This window comes from the organism of the source record quoted next, unplaced genomic scaffold (assembly GCF_019419815.1).
Source record: "Pyrus x bretschneideri cultivar Hongxiangsu unplaced genomic scaffold, Pyrus_bretschneideri_v1 Contig41, whole genome shotgun sequence".
NCBI lineage: Eukaryota > Viridiplantae > Streptophyta > Magnoliopsida > Rosales > Rosaceae > Pyrus > Pyrus x bretschneideri.
This window is the reverse complement of record NW_025999735.1, coordinates 609,341-624,420: the sequence shown is the minus strand read 5'-3', so window position 1 is coordinate 624,420 and position 15,080 is coordinate 609,341. Positions and strand designations below refer to the sequence as shown.

At 35.7% G+C, this 15,080-nt stretch overlaps 2 protein-coding genes across 10 annotated transcripts; both read right to left on the bottom strand.

The window, feature by feature from the left end:
- Positions 1 to 650: 650 nt before the first annotated feature.
- LOC103933883 lies at positions 651 to 6,664 on the bottom strand. The gene is made up of 8 exons (XM_009343585.3): positions 6,207 to 6,664; positions 5,219 to 5,788; positions 3,820 to 5,109; positions 3,396 to 3,720; positions 3,022 to 3,280; positions 2,693 to 2,909; positions 1,910 to 2,409; positions 651 to 1,177 (listed from the first exon to the last, which is right to left on the bottom strand). The coding sequence occupies exons 1-8, from the start codon at positions 6,321 to 6,323 to the stop codon at positions 1,045 to 1,047; spliced, it is 3,411 nt and encodes a 1,136-aa protein (XP_009341860.2). The 5' UTR covers positions 6,324 to 6,664; the 3' UTR covers positions 651 to 1,044.
- A 2,891-nt stretch (positions 6,665 to 9,555) lies between these two features.
- Positions 9,556 to 14,446, bottom strand: LOC125469264. 9 transcript variants are annotated; one of them, XR_007251591.1, is made up of 8 exons: positions 14,195 to 14,343; positions 13,965 to 14,051; positions 13,565 to 13,642; positions 12,735 to 12,824; positions 12,374 to 12,513; positions 12,088 to 12,211; positions 11,808 to 11,875; positions 9,556 to 11,599 (listed from the first exon to the last, which is right to left on the bottom strand). XR_007251591.1 is itself a non-coding variant. In XM_048566369.1 (6 exons), exons 1-6 carry the CDS (start codon positions 14,413 to 14,415, stop codon positions 12,537 to 12,539), a joined length of 579 nt encoding a protein of 192 aa, XP_048422326.1. In that variant the 5' UTR covers positions 14,416 to 14,446; the 3' UTR covers positions 12,520 to 12,536. The 9 variants fall into 9 exon arrangements, 1 of the variants encoding a protein (XP_048422326.1); XR_007251590.1 differs by having other exon boundaries at positions 12,735 to 12,806; positions 14,195 to 14,342; XR_007251588.1 differs by having other exon boundaries at positions 13,565 to 13,636; positions 14,195 to 14,340.
- Between the last annotated feature and the right edge of the window lie 634 nt (positions 14,447 to 15,080).

The following is a 15,080-nucleotide window of genomic DNA, read 5'->3' as shown; positions in this document are numbered from 1 at the left end:
GTGTCTCAATCTCCCTCTACAACTCAGTCCAACCAGAAGCCTATCTCATTTTTCTTTTGGTGAAAACCGAGAAGGCTATCTTGGATCAAGCCAGTGGGATGAAAAGATGGGTCCAAGATAGAGGGAGAAATTGGGTTGGAGAGGAAAAGGATCCTTTTCCTAGAGATCTTAGAAATCATGTGACCTCATTCGTTCATCGTACATCGTGAAATCAGAAATCATTTTAAAATTTAAAATTTAAAATTAAATATGAATAGCAACTCACGAAAATTGATTGCACAATATACGATGAACATATGAGATCATAGAATCCCTAGGATCCCTAAGAAAATTATCCTCATCGGATCCTTTTCCGGTTGGAGAGCCCCATCTGGCGGACTTGCGCAAACATTACATCAATTGGGCAATTAGCATGACCATCAATTTTTTATATTACGTTGCAAAAATGATCGGTGTTTATTTTTATTATGTAGTTATATCAACTTTGGATCCACAGTATACGATATCATTATCAAAACTGATTATTTATGCAACTAAATCTCAAAATTTGATTTTCGAAGAGGTTGAGTATTTTTGTCTGTGTGTGGGTTCAAATTCGGTAGGCCGACCTTAAAACACAATCTTCATTAAGCATGTTACACTCAAAAGTACTAAAATCCACATATAAATACATCCAACGTAATTTGAGTTTACAATTCACCCTCCTTGCAAAAATATTACTGGCCAAAATACGAAGGCTTCCCATCAAGCAAGAATTCTAGATATTTTTCGATCCACAATTTAACTGGCTTCTCGTCACACAGCAGATGTTTTTGAATGCTCAAATTGTACCAATTCAAAACATGCGAAACAACTGCAATGTTTTTCTTTAATGCAGATATATGTAACACATCATAGATACTACTAGATAGGTAAGGTGGAAGAGCTAATCTATAAGAAACATCACCATCACCAGCTAGCTTCAAACCTTCAAAAGGTCCAATAGAACGGGGAGCAAGTTTTTTGCCGTTGCCAAACCGTTTAATTCCATAACAAGGCTTAACCTTAAAGAACACACGGTCTCCAGACTCCAACCTCTACGTTCGGTGATTGCCCTCTTTGTTTAGCATGAGTCTTCGAACGGCTTTTGGGAGTGAGAAGGGATTGTGTAGACTGTTTCTCTGTTTTGATAGCCACCCTAACAAAATCAGCACACCAAAGAAAATAAATAACTGATGGAAACTTCGTTAGGTTTTGCATACCCAACTTACAGAAGATGATGTAGTTTCAAAACTAGTGGGGCACAACATAGCCAATTTATATATATTTCATGTTTGCATTTTGTTTAATCAGTGGGAAGTAACAATAATATGCAGAAAAACAAGTTGTATTGATCCATCGAGCAATCGGCATGCTTTTGAATCAATTCCTCAAGCGAAACATATAACTCAGTCTTTTATAAAACATAAAATAAAAAACTGATTTAAGTTCTACAAACTTCACCATCAATGACTGATACGAACAAGGGGAAGTGTAGAATCTGTGACAGAACTAGTAACCTACAGTATTTGATGCTTCTTTGAAATACCTACAGCTTTCAGAAAAATAAGTAACTCGACAGTGATCTTGTATTTTGAATCAGATGGGGTGCACGTTGGATAAAAACTGTCATGAAGTTTGCAAGGATACGTAATTTTTTGGAAATTGGAACTAGAGTTTCTGGCAAGATATGCAATGGTTTAAAATTAAATGGATTCATCAAGCATACAAACTTCACCTTGGCTAATTGACATGAACAAGAGAAAATGCAACATGCAGAATTGACTTCCTAAACGAAAGTAAAAATTTTAAATAACAACAAACACACACACACACACACACATATATATGTACATATATATATATATGGTTGAAGTAGATATACACTCACCCAGAAGTTGATGTTGATGATTCGGGTTTATCTGTTAGACTGAGTGAAGATAATGGTTTTGAAAGGAACTCCACAGGATCAGCTTCATGGCAACTACTAGAATCCACCGGCCATCTCATTGGAACAGCAGTGCACTTATCAATACACTTGTGCTTGCAACGATTCATCTTATCCACTGTATAAGTCCCAAAAATGTTGTCAAGACGCTTTGCTAGTCTAGGTATATCCGAAGATGTCACGATATCCCAAACCTTCATAACCTGGATGTAATATGATTTCTCCTGAAGAATATCCACAGTCCAAATGAGATTCAGCAGCCTATTGACTTTATACTTCTCTAACAGTTGAGAAGAAGTCCCGTCATGAACCATCATTCCCTTATCCTTGTGTGCGTGACGCCATCCACTTGAAAGCTTCGTTAGTAGATTAAGCACTTCTCGACGAACCAGAGTGTCTTTAATCTTTGCTAATGATTTCTCAAATTCATCAGTGAAGCAAACCTATATGGAAGAGGTTGACAAACAATATTGTAACAACCAAACATCACACTGCATTTTATAATGTAAAAAAGAAGAAATGTTCTTTAAAGAGGGATGATCCCGTTGTGTTCTCGTATTATTTACTGATGTTCTTCCTCTCCCTCTTTCGAAATTAACAGACAATTAAATAATAAAATTCTGCAGAAAATTAACATAATACTTTTGCAGGCCTCGACGTTGTACATTGTTTAGTATAGAACAGCAACATATAGTAAAAAAATTAAATGGATGAATAGCAGCAAACCTTCCATCTCGCATTTTTGAACAGCAGAGATTCAATACTAAGTAGAGCATGAAATCGGTCAACCTCCAGCAGGGCAGCAGCAATAGCCTGTGCCAAGTTCTTGTCCTCGTCAGCATTGTGAAAACAATCGCGTCTCTTGGCATCAAGGACTAGCTTCTTCCAGATAGAGTCACTGTTAACCAAAGTCGACGCATTCCCCAATATCCAAAGACAATACCTACACAGACACAATCAAAACCACTAAATTCAAAACCTCCAGTAACTAAGACATTTCAAAGTAAGCTGCATCATGAATAATTGTATGTAACGTAATTCTATAAAAGTACTACCGTGCACGTGTAAGTGCAACATTTGCCCTTTGACAGTTGGACAAGAAACCAATTGCACCTTTCACGTTACATCTGACAGTGGAGATAATTATCACATCCTCTTCACCACCTTGGAACCCATCAACAGACCGCACACTTACAGAGAATTGAGGGTTACACTTTTTACTGTATTTTTTCACACCCTCTTGAATTGCATAAACTTGAGCCTTGTATGGTGATATGACTCCAATACTAACCTTCTTCTTGGTGCCGATGAATTCTGCAGCCAAGAAAAGAAAATTAACAAGAACTAGGTTTTGTATATTTATATACAAACTTCCTGCGATAATTCTCAAAATAAGTATATCAATGAGATTAGACAACAATAGAATTACCTTGGTAAAGTCTTGCAACTATCTCAGAGACCACAGCAACCTCGACCATATTTTTCTGACTATGACCATGATCAAATTCTTCTTTTCCATTGGCTATATTTATGAAGGAGTAAGATTGGTACATCTTTCCCTTGAGGAAGCACCTCTGATAGCTTCTTTCAGTGACATTCGGACCATCTAATATCTCATTGTTATAGAACTCCATATTTGGAAATAAGCTGATGGATGGATGCATCCTATATTGGATATTGAGAAGATGCTTCCTGTGTCCCAACTTTGTCATCCTTTCGAACAAGCTTCTTCCAAACTCAGCCACTTTCGCTCTCTAATGATATGATCCATTTCATTATTATAATGTTACAATAATATACAAGTTATACTAGTAATTTGAAAAAGTAAAGAACATGAAGGATAAAAATAACACCTCGCTTTTAACCATAGCAGGGAGTTGCCGCTCATCTCCTATTAGAATAGCATGGCGGATACCAGACAGTTGTAAAGGAATTGCAGACTCACATTCTTTAAGCTGAGCAGCTTCATCAACGACTAACAATTCCAGTGGTCTCATCGGTAATGCATTAGGCAATTTGGCAGAAGTTGATGCAGTACAAAATATTAAGCAAGCATTTTGCAAGCAGAAAGTTCTTATTGAATAAGAATCAAGAGTTTTTGGGACACCAAATTTCTGAGGAAGCAACTTCAGTTTACAAACACACTTGTTTCCCAACTGTATAAAGCGACCGACAATGCTTCCTGAAACTTTGAAATCTTTTAGGACTAAGTTTAAACCTTCCTTAGCAACACTGATACGATGCATGGAAGATTTATAGGACTTGAGCAAACCCGAAGCTTCATCCATGTCCTTCACTACCTTCAGTGGAATGCAAGAAGTTGGTAAGTGAGTGTACAAATTTACCATGCAGATCTTCAGTGACTCAAAAATTGAATCAAACTTTTTCTTCACAAACTCCTCAAACGTCAATGGATCATCCTCTTTTACGCTTTCATTGTTTCCTTTAGTACCCTTCTCAATTCCTTGAGCACTTGCTTTGTGTTTTTCTGCTCTCTTTGTGTTTTTCTTCTCATTTCCTTGAGCACTCTCTTTGTGTTTTTCTGCTCTCTTTGTGTTTTTCTTCTCATTTCCTTGAGCACTCTGTTCTTGTTTTTCTGCTCTCTTTTGCAAATATAAAGAGTACTCTTCATCTGGTTCCTCAAGTAGACGTATCATTGAACTTAACAGATACTTCCATCCAGAAAAGGGCCTCAAACAATTGATCAGTATTTTAATACGATGATCGAGAAATACCTCAAGAAGGTCAGCTTTATCATCAACCTGCATTCGCTTCCGGTTCCCAAAGAGAACTATATCTCCAAGTCCGTACTTTCCAAACTCAAGTGACCCATTAACCAGACCCCTGAGCCGGGTTGCAACTTCTAACACCGCAATATTGGTGGGAGCACATGTTAGTGTTCTGCACTTGAGCATAAAGAGGGCAAAGAGAGACAGACTGACTGTCTTTGTCTTCCCAGTACCTGGAGGACCCCAAATCAATTTGACATCATTCTGATGATGGCATTTACTCAAACCGATAAAGTTTAAAACTGCAGCTTCTTGGGAGTAATTTAGTTTGTGAGAGGAAATAGTGGGCCAAATGGTAGAAAGGTCAGGGGAGTAACTTTGTATGGGAGAGCAAGTAGTACAAGAATTCGCATCCTGTACAGAAAGAAACATAACGTTTAGTGAGGAACTAATGTGAACTGTGAAGCTTAAAAATAAATGAAATGTTGAGAGAAATTATATGAGTCCAAAGCCAGATACATACATGTGAACTGGGTTGGAGAACTTTCTGAATAATTTCTGTGTTTCCCTCTTTTGAGTTCAAGGCACCCCACACACGAAGATTTGTTGTCATGTTTATGAGATAAACTGCAAAATGTTTTTGTCTCTTGCTCTTTTGTACGTCTTGTTCTCCATAATCGATAGGCTTGGATGAGAGTATTTGGAACTCATGAGCATCAGGAAATTCATCAGGATTAGGTACTTTACTAACATAAGCAATAACATAGTGTCTTGGGGACCTGTTCAAATCATCAACACATTTCGGTTTAACATCCGTCAAGGCAATGAGATCTCCAACCTGTGGCTCGTACATTAATCCGTTGTGCTTCTGATCCGCTTCTGTATCTCTCTTATATACAATATCATAGAACAATTTTTTGGGAGGTTTATGACCTTTCGAACATTCAAGAGTCAATATTTCACAAGTAGGTGCATGCGACAGTTCCGTGATCATATTCGAGTGTAAATCAGCATGTGTTTCCTCAATGAGTGAAGGAACGAATGATTCCAAATAACTTTTCACATTCAAGAAGGTCTTAGGAATCGTAGGCACCTGTTAATTAAGTGAACAAATCCAGTAAAAATTTGACCAAAAAAAAAAACAGGAATCTCTTCAAGTTCCATTAAACTAATACATGCCACCATCATCAAATATATACATGGTGAGAAACCAAATGTCATGCATGCTGACAATGATAAACCCTTCTATCAAACAATAACACGGAATACTTATTGCTATATCTAAGTTTTTTTTTTTTCTTTTTTTTTTTTTGGAAGACAAAATTGGCCTCAAGCAAAATAGATCGGTGGCCAAGTTGGCCAAAGATATAGCTTCCCTTCCGCCTCTGAAGCAAAAAATTTGAATCCCCATCACTTTTTTTTTTTTGGGAAAAATCCCCATCACCTTAGTTTGGACAGATTTATTAGAATGTCACTTGAATCAAATTCTAAAAGAGAAGGAAATTACGAACCTGGTTTTTGTAAAGTTTGTTGTTGAGAACATCGCCGAGAGACCAAGAGAAAACCAGATCGAGCAAGCTTCTTTTGTCTGTAACTTGTTTCTTGTTGCTCACGTTAGTCTTCTCCATTTCTTACACTTGCTCTATTTCTTCAGTGGAGCAGTATCATCGATTTTCTGGCATTCCCTATTCAAATTCTATGGTTTGTGGGGGAGGGGGTGAATGATCATGTTAAAATAGAAGACGGACAGGAAGTTGAAGAGACCAGTACACGCACCTTCCAATAGAGGGTGAGTCGCATATAATGATATGATTAAAGATAGCTTAGGGAAGACCAAGAGACTATGTATGCCTCTCGATTTCTTTTTTTTTTACTTTTTTATCTTCTTTTCTTTGTGGTATAAATTCACTAGAAAAATCAATAAGAATTTGGAAATAGTAGAAAGTTGTGAGAGATCAATAAGAATTAGTTCTTTAGGATTTTTCACACCATAATATATACGATTCGCACCCAACTTTGGTTAAACTTAATAGTAACAATTTTGTCGAACATGAAACCCTTTCCACGAAGAAAACTCCCAAGTCTTCAGGGAGACCATAAAATAAAGTGAGAGCCTTCCATTATTGTCCTTTGCAAAAAGAAAAGTTGTGGAAACTGGAAAGGTATTTAAATTCCCCTCGAGACTAAGTAATCGAATCAGCGTCCAAGCTGAAGCAATTGCCAGTTAGCCAGTCTTCTTTTCGTACAAATTCCACCACTAAATATTTACCACTACATGTTTCCTTTTACTTTATTATTTTACAAAAGTTTGAAAAGAAAAAGAAACACAATTTAATAATTCAATTGAAATAATACAAAGTCTTTGCTTTTTCGTACGAAGCTCATGCTCATGCATATTCATCAATTATAATTGGTTAATTTTTTGCGAATTGTTATTGGCGCTCTAAAAATCTCATTCTACACTCCTAACTTTCTATATTTGGAAAGAAAAATACACTTGTGAGGAGAGTAGAATGAGATTTTTGGAGTGTCAATAACATTTCCCAATTTTTTTGAAATGTCATGTAAACTAATATACCTTTTTTTGGAATTTTTAGGCCATTTCAACACTTCACTGCCATTCTAATAAGTTGCATTCGACAAAAAAAAAAGGGGAAATTTTATTTAGACCCATTTATCATCTTTCTATACCTAACTTATTATTTTTTATTTTGAAATTTCAAATGTGTCCAATAATTCTTTCTACACCCAACAAGCACAAAAGGAAAATAATAATAATTTAGTAATAGGCAACTTCAGCCACCCTATCTCTTCAAATCTCAACTACCCAGTTTCTAATCTCCCCAACTCCCCGCCGCCACCTCCCTTACCACCCACAACAATTTGGAAATTAGAACATTATTCCCAACAACCCATGATTAAAAAAACCCAAAAGAAACATGTCAATATTTTAATTTTTTTTTTGGAAAAATTAATGGTATTATTAACATATGGTCCAACACAATCCGATTCAACACCTCGACAATTTTGGCATAATTCGAACATGTTAGAAGGACTGCATGGAACAGAAAGCTATTGTGTGGCTGGCAAAAAGTCGTGAAAGGGACATTGATGGCTGAGATCTTTTGGGGGTTTCATTGTGGGTGATAAGAAGATGGTGGTGGGGGTTGGGGAGGGGTAGAAATTGGGGGTGGTTAGGGTTTGGAGTGATGGCATGGCCTAGGTTTTTTAATGTTGAAATTTTATATTTTATTTTTTTGTTCTTTTTCATTATGGGTGTAGAAAGAAAATTGTTGGGCAGATTCAGACTTTCAAGATTAAAAACTATAAGTTGGGTGTAAAAAGAGGATAAATGGGTCTGAATAAAATTTCCCAAAAAAATTTCCAAGGTTTCTTAAAAAACACAAAAAAAGGGTTGATCTGGAAAACAATATTATGAGGATTCTTAGTTCAAATAAAGGAAACAACCTACGCTCTCATCTCTATGTGTCATTTTCAAGATGACTAATAAATATAATCATTGGGACCCTCCAATCTATAATTTTTTTGATGAAGAAAATGCTGTGAACTTTAAGCATTCTTTTACCATTACTTAGTGCCTTTGATTTTGAACACGATAACAATGGACTAATATTTTTGATATGATAGCAATAAAATGAAAGACATTGCCATGATTGACCACATTTTATTGTGTGTACATGATTGACCGCGTTGAATTCTCAAAGTTGGCAGTTAACCACAACTCCATGTTAGTGAGTTTAATGTACTCTTTTAATAGTTCACATAAGCTTTTAGAACAAACACAACATGTTTTTTTGGCATAATTAGATTGTCATCATGGAATAGGATGCGTTTCTCATTCAAACCAGGTGTATAAGATTGAATATTGAATTTGATCATTTTCCTTAAAATTAGCTGATTATTATTGACTTTTTGAGTTGGCTTTCTTTTACATTTCTTAATTAACGTTTGCATTTTACAAGGTCATTTAAGGGTCTAATAAATATTAGGTTTCCACATAATATGAGCTTTTGCTCTTACAATTTTGGAGGTATCAAAAAATATCGTGGCTGTGATTTTAAGAATAAGAGCAACTTGTCCAATTCAAATCCATCTTTCGCCAAATATTCATACCAAATCCCAGAATTCATGCCAATGGATACTTCCTCTTGTATTTTTTATATTGTGCACTTGTGCATTCTTTTGTTGAGTTTCTTTCCCTATTTATGGACCTATAATGTTTTTAATATTTATCTACGTACTTGTATGTCTGTACCATATATTTTTGTGTACTGAATATCTGTACTTTTTTCTTTTTTTTAGTATATTGACATTTTTATACTAAGGAGAGGGAAAGTTCGGCAAAACCACACAATGGGCAGTCTAATTTGGCATCGAATTCGCCATCCGAATATTCGTAACTTAAACATATGCGGAACTATATAGTCATCTACTAGAAAATAGCGTTGTTGCGGGAATTGAACATATTAGTCGGGACAGGCATGAATAATTTCCACACAAACTAACTTAAAAGACGGTGTAGTACCTAAGAACCAATTAAGTAAAACTTTGCTTGCTATATACGGATATGCATGGCATAACAAAGCATTCATTTGTAGATCGTATTGTGCCATCAGTATTATACTCATAGTTTCAAGTGCTCAGCCTACTATATGAGGGAAAACACAAAAAAGGGAAAGTAGAAAAGTTGAAGACATAATATTTGAGCATCTGGCAGGAATAGCAAGGTTCTGAAAAAAATTGCTAAACCATCTCACAAATTCAATTGTTAAACATTACACTGTGACCTAAGATAAAGATAAAGTATATAGTTCGTTCAAAAATCAAAACAAAGTGCTATCAAAGGAAAATGTTTAAGATGATGAAAATAAAAAACTGAACTCGACAACCATATTTTCTATCGGTAACCAAACGAATAATTTAGAATGATACAAACCCAATTCTAGCTCATCTGACTGCTCTCATCCTCAGCTCTGTATTTCAAAGGCTGAGTAGCCATGTTTGCAGAAGTTGCCAAATAATCACCATCAGAAGATTGAGAATAACCCACATTGTTCACATCGCACAAAATTTTATAGAAACGGGGACAAATTAACATATTTAAAGTTAGCAATAAGATGTAAACATATTCGAAGGCTGAGTAGTTGATTGGATTCGTTTCATTTTTCGAATCCAATGAAAATACAAAACGAAAAGGAATTAAAGAATGTTACAATTTAAGTATTTCAAATTAGTGATTAATCAACCAATCAGTCAGTCTCAATGATCTATCAATACCATGGACATCAATCAGAAATTCAAGTAAACCCGGTAAACTATCGACTCCTCAACTCCATCACTCTTCCACCATTGTTTCTAATTTACCTCTCCTTGGAGTTTTTTGATTACTAATTTATATACAGCAAATTGAGCTGTCCATTTCAAATCAAATATACATGGGCAGAAAAGCAAAACCTAAACTCATGCCACATAAATTAATCAATAATCAAAGAAAAATTCTTGGAGACCAGAACAAATCCAATTGGATTTTCATGCAAGTGATTGTAATTGCCAAACAAAACACATATATTTAACTGCCCAAAATTTAAGCATTATCATAATCAATCTATTCTTGTAACAAAAACAGTTTCTCAGCCGTTGGGTATTTTCTGTGGCTTTCGATCAATAGTTGTACTTGTATAGAAAAAAAGTAAAATAGTCGAAAACAAATGAAAGAAAGACGGATCAAATTATTAAGAAATCTAAGTTAGAGTTGTTAAAATTCACTTTCATGTGTACGATTCAAACTTCAACAAATTTATTAACATTTTACCAATCGTCAGACATTGCTAATTGCCAAGATAGCAAGATAATGAATTCCATGAACGAAAAAAAAAAATGACATGCAACTTCAACTTACCATGCCAAAGAAGCTCCATAAGAGGTAGTGGCTTCCTCCTTACTGCATGTATCAAAAGCATTGCAACCGTAGATCCTAGAAATTATAAAAAAGCATCCAGTCAATAGACAATATAATAGTCGTGGGAAGGTGAGTATGCAACCAAGAATCTAAGACATACTTGATTTGTGATTCCATTATAATTTCACACAAAAAAAAAAGATCAAATTTTGATTGAAACATCAAACAAAACAATCTCATCTGTTACAGATTGGACCAACCAAATAAAGAATCTATTGATATGGTTTTCAACCTAACTATAAACAATTTCATATCCTTTCAAGAAAAGATCAAAAAACTAAATTGTTAACATTCCCAAAAACTGAAAATCCAATCTTTGGGGGAAATCCATAAGAGCATGCAGTTGCATCAGTCAAAATATATTCCTTACCTTAATTACACATCTAGAGCTATCAGCTATAGCGAATCTTTTATCTCCAACCTTAAATATTACTCCCTTAATTAGTGCTTCTTTTCAGACCACAACATTGAATACGATTAATTAGGTGCTACATTGGTGGTGATTTGTGAGGACCACTATACTAATTAAATCGTACAATACAATTTCAAGATCTAATTGCAACAACTCAAAATCATAGCAAGACGATCAATCGACGCAAGAAAGAGACCTTAAGAGTCGGGATCATTTTTCCTTGAATATGAATCCGCATCATGTACCCAACTAAGATATAAATCCCCATAAATCCATTTCTGGAAAGTACTAAAATACCCAAAACAAATATATATATATATATATATATATATATATATATATTATATCAGTATGAATATGAGGGATTGGATGAGGAAGTCTAAATACACCAGTAATGGTGAGTGGTGAGGATGAGCTTGATACTGAAGCCATGTTCTTGGGCTGCTTTCAGAACCTTCTCAGGTTCAACTGGATCCACAACCGCTGCTTTTTTGGTACTCTCGTCAATAATTCTAAACACCAAAAACAAATGAATTTAGAACTGATCAATATTTAAGCATAATTAATTAATAAAACCCTAATTAGGATGATCAGAAATTGAGATGAAAAGGATGGATACAACCTTTGTGCTTTTAAAAACATGCTATAAATTTGTTCCACACTTAGAAATACAGGAAATTATAGAATTTTATTCAAGTGCTCGCAAGCGTATAACATTACCTGCATCCCATTCATGAAACCAAGGCTTATACACCCAAACTAAAAGGCAAAGCCCTTGAACGCATCTCCTGGGGCTAAAACCAACAGAAAAAAGTTAATACCTGATTATTCGCATTTATTTATATATCATATAGCAGCACATTAAACTCATTACTAAATCGCCTATTTGGGAGAGAGAATCTAGTATTGACATCATAAGATTGCTATATAACAGTGAAAATATGCCTACATTCCCCACCACTGAGTGCAACAAAATCCATGGTCTTGGGTGTGAACTTACCCTTCGCTAGCGTAGTGGGTGTTCTTGAGAAGTTGGAGCCTTTGGAACAGTTCGGGAGCTTCTCTGGGAGGCTGAAGCTTCAGCTGTCTGGGAAGCATGCTTGCAACGGGTGTATCAGAACCTCCTACATTAAATCAGTCGCAGGAAAACATTGCCAAGAAATGAAAATCAAACAAAATGAGCAACTCAGATGTTAATAGAGAACACAATTATCTAAGATTCCCAAACTCCTTCAAACACATAAATTTTCTAGAGTGAGAGAGAACTGATACTTAGAAATCTGTACCATGTAATTGGGGCTGTACACGGGCTCCATTTTGTACACCGCCGTGTTGCGCAGAAGCAATACTGGAATCCTTAGTGTTTATAGTGGCTACACTGGCTCTGGATTGTCCTCCATGTGCATTGTTATTATGCTACTTAAAACTGAATATTTGAAATAAAAATCATCAAACCCTAAAATTTCCAACAATCTCAAAAATTCCAAAATGCATTAAAAACCTCAATTTGAAATAGTAATCCAAAGCAATATAATTGTATAGATTGTTAAAAGTGAAGGAAAACTGATCAGGAACAAACCCTACACAAAAACAAATATGCAAATAAGTAGATACGACATACACACACACACACATATATATATGCACCTGCGGTTGGAGGAGATAGAAGGGCCGAGCCCACCGGCGCCCGTGCCCATAGGGTAAGCAGGTGAGTATCCCCTGTGAAAATTATGAAACCTAGTGAAAAGAGCGCATGTGGGAAAGAACGATATCACCATCGAACACATAGAAACTGCAGCTGTAATAGCATTCAAAAAAGTCTTTGTTCTATACGACATAATAAAAGAAATAACAGTGAGCCATAAAAAGTAAAAATAAAAAATTGGGGATTGTAAATTGTAATCTAATCACCCAATAAAAGAAAAAAGAAATTAAGCACAACAATATCAAAATTAGAAGGAATAATATGAAACCTTGTGCATAGAACGCTCGTGAGAATGAATCACACAACAATCAAGGGTGGACAAATCGCAAAAGTGACAACTAAAGGGCACCTAATAGACACCCCCATCTCTCAGTCTGCAACAGACACCCCCGTCTCTATCTCTCTGCAATTGCAGAAATCCCTCGGGTTTCAGAGCAAATGGAAAACGAAGTGCTTTTCCATCCCCTACCCATACCCATACCTCCCTTACCCATTCCCTTTACCCTCGCAGAAAATCCTCCCATCTCTCTCTCTCACCCTTGTCACATCTCTCTGCCTGCAAATCACAGAAAAGAAACCCAAAACAAATCCATGAAATCCCTCGCCTAAATCCTCCCACATCTCTCTCGGACACCCCTATCTATCTTTGTGCAAACCCTAAACCAAATCTCCTAAATCCTATCTCGGACACCCCAAAAATAGCCAAGAAGCCAAAGATATTAAAGCAATCTCTACATAATTCTTTGGAACAATGAAGCAAACAGGTACTTACTTGTTCCTTGTCCAAAATTATTGGTGGCGCCGTACATTGTTATCAATTGTGGGTTTATCAAATCCTTCATGGCTTAGACTGCATGAAGAATTAGAAACAAAAAGATGAATATATGCTGTAAAATATCATATAAATGTAACTGCATTTAAAAAAAAAGAAGGGAATGAAAAAATCGAATTCTATTTCAACAGTATGTAACTGCATGAAAAGTTACATTGAATGCAGACTCAATCAATTTCCCCAAAGTCATTGTTAACCGAAAATCAATACCAAACCCATAATTACCACCACTGAATTTGGCAAAACCCAAAAACAAAATACAAAAATTTACTCATATAATCACAGAAAAACATGAAATTTGAGCACCCATTTGGCCAAGTTAAAGGATAAAGGCACTCACATCATCGAAGTACTGTTTGAGAAGACCTTCTAATACTGGTTCTTCCTTTTTCGTGCTCTTCCTCAGAACTGCCATAAAAATAAAAAACTGGAGAAGCATACAAATTCAGAAAAGGAAAGGTCCAAAACTGCCATAAAAAATCCAGAAAGCATACAAATTTATCAGAAAGAAAAGCTCAAATTACAAAAACCAACTGATGTGAGTGAGTAGTGAGAGGTTGTGTTAGGCACCTGAGACACGTTTTGGTTTCAATTGAGAGGGCCATAGCCTTGCATGTGAGGAAGATGACTCTAGGATTCCAGAGACAGGGAAAGGAGGAGTAAGACGACGGAGGCGAGAGGAGGATAGGACGGAGGCGAGACCGTCTGTGTCGTGGGTCTGCGAGACGGAGGAGGCAAGGAGGATTTGAGAAGCAGGTGGAAAAGGCCGGCTTTACAGTCGTTCTTCCCATCCCGCGATCATCAACACGAGTGCATCAAGATCAGCGGCAGAGATAGCCTGTGGCAGACTCGTAAATAAAAATTGAGCCACTGAAATCAGCCCTGTGGCAAACTCGTAAATAAAGTGAAATTGAGGCAAAATTGCACAGTGCCGTTCCCACTCCTAATTCAGTCTAAAGTAATGTATCCGTAAAAATAAGAACTTTAATATAAAAGATAAGAACTTTAATACTATAAGTACTTTAATATGACATAACATTGAGTTTTAAATGGACATGCGTAAATCAGATTTACAAACCATTCATGTTAGAATCTAAAAGATATCTTATTTAAGTTCTAAAATCTAGATATTTTCCCTTTTTCATTAGTGTAGATAATATCGTTTATTCAAAAGATCTAAATACTCCATGTTTTTTAACTAGAGCCCAAAGTTTAAGGGTTTGTATTAAAGAGAAGTAAAGAACTTGTGAAAAGGATGTTGAAAGTCCGAAATAACCCTAGACACAAGTCATGTGCTAGGCATATGATTTATATTGGATGAAAAACTTAACGGAGTTAAAGTAAAATGATAAATTAATGATTTCGAAAAGTTGATACGACAATTGCTTAATGACAAATTAAAAAAAAAATGTAAAATTTCACATAACATTTCTAAAAGTTTTTCATTAAGATTACA

Coding starts and splice junctions, on each gene's coding strand:
- LOC125469264 (XM_048566369.1), bottom strand. CDS start 14,415: ATGGGAAGAACGACTGTAAAGCCGGCCTTTTCCACCTGCTTCTCAAAT. Junction 13,629..13,964: donor TCAAACAGTACTTCGATGAT/GTGAGTGCCTTT, acceptor TAAGCCATGAAG/GATTTGATAAACCCACAATT. Junction 12,807..13,564: donor TAATTTTGGACAAGGAACAA/GTAAGTACCTGT, acceptor TAATTTTCACAG/GGGATACTCACCTGCTTACC.
- LOC103933883 (XM_009343585.3), bottom strand. CDS start 6,323: ATGGAGAAGACTAACGTGAGCAACAAGAAACAAGTTACAGACAAAAGA. Junction 5,110..5,218: donor TTCTCCAACCCAGTTCACAT/GTATGTATCTGG, acceptor CTTTCTGTACAG/GATGCGAATTCTTGTACTAC. Junction 3,721..3,819: donor CTGCTATGGTTAAAAGCGAG/GTGTTATTTTTA, acceptor TCATATCATTAG/AGAGCGAAAGTGGCTGAGTT.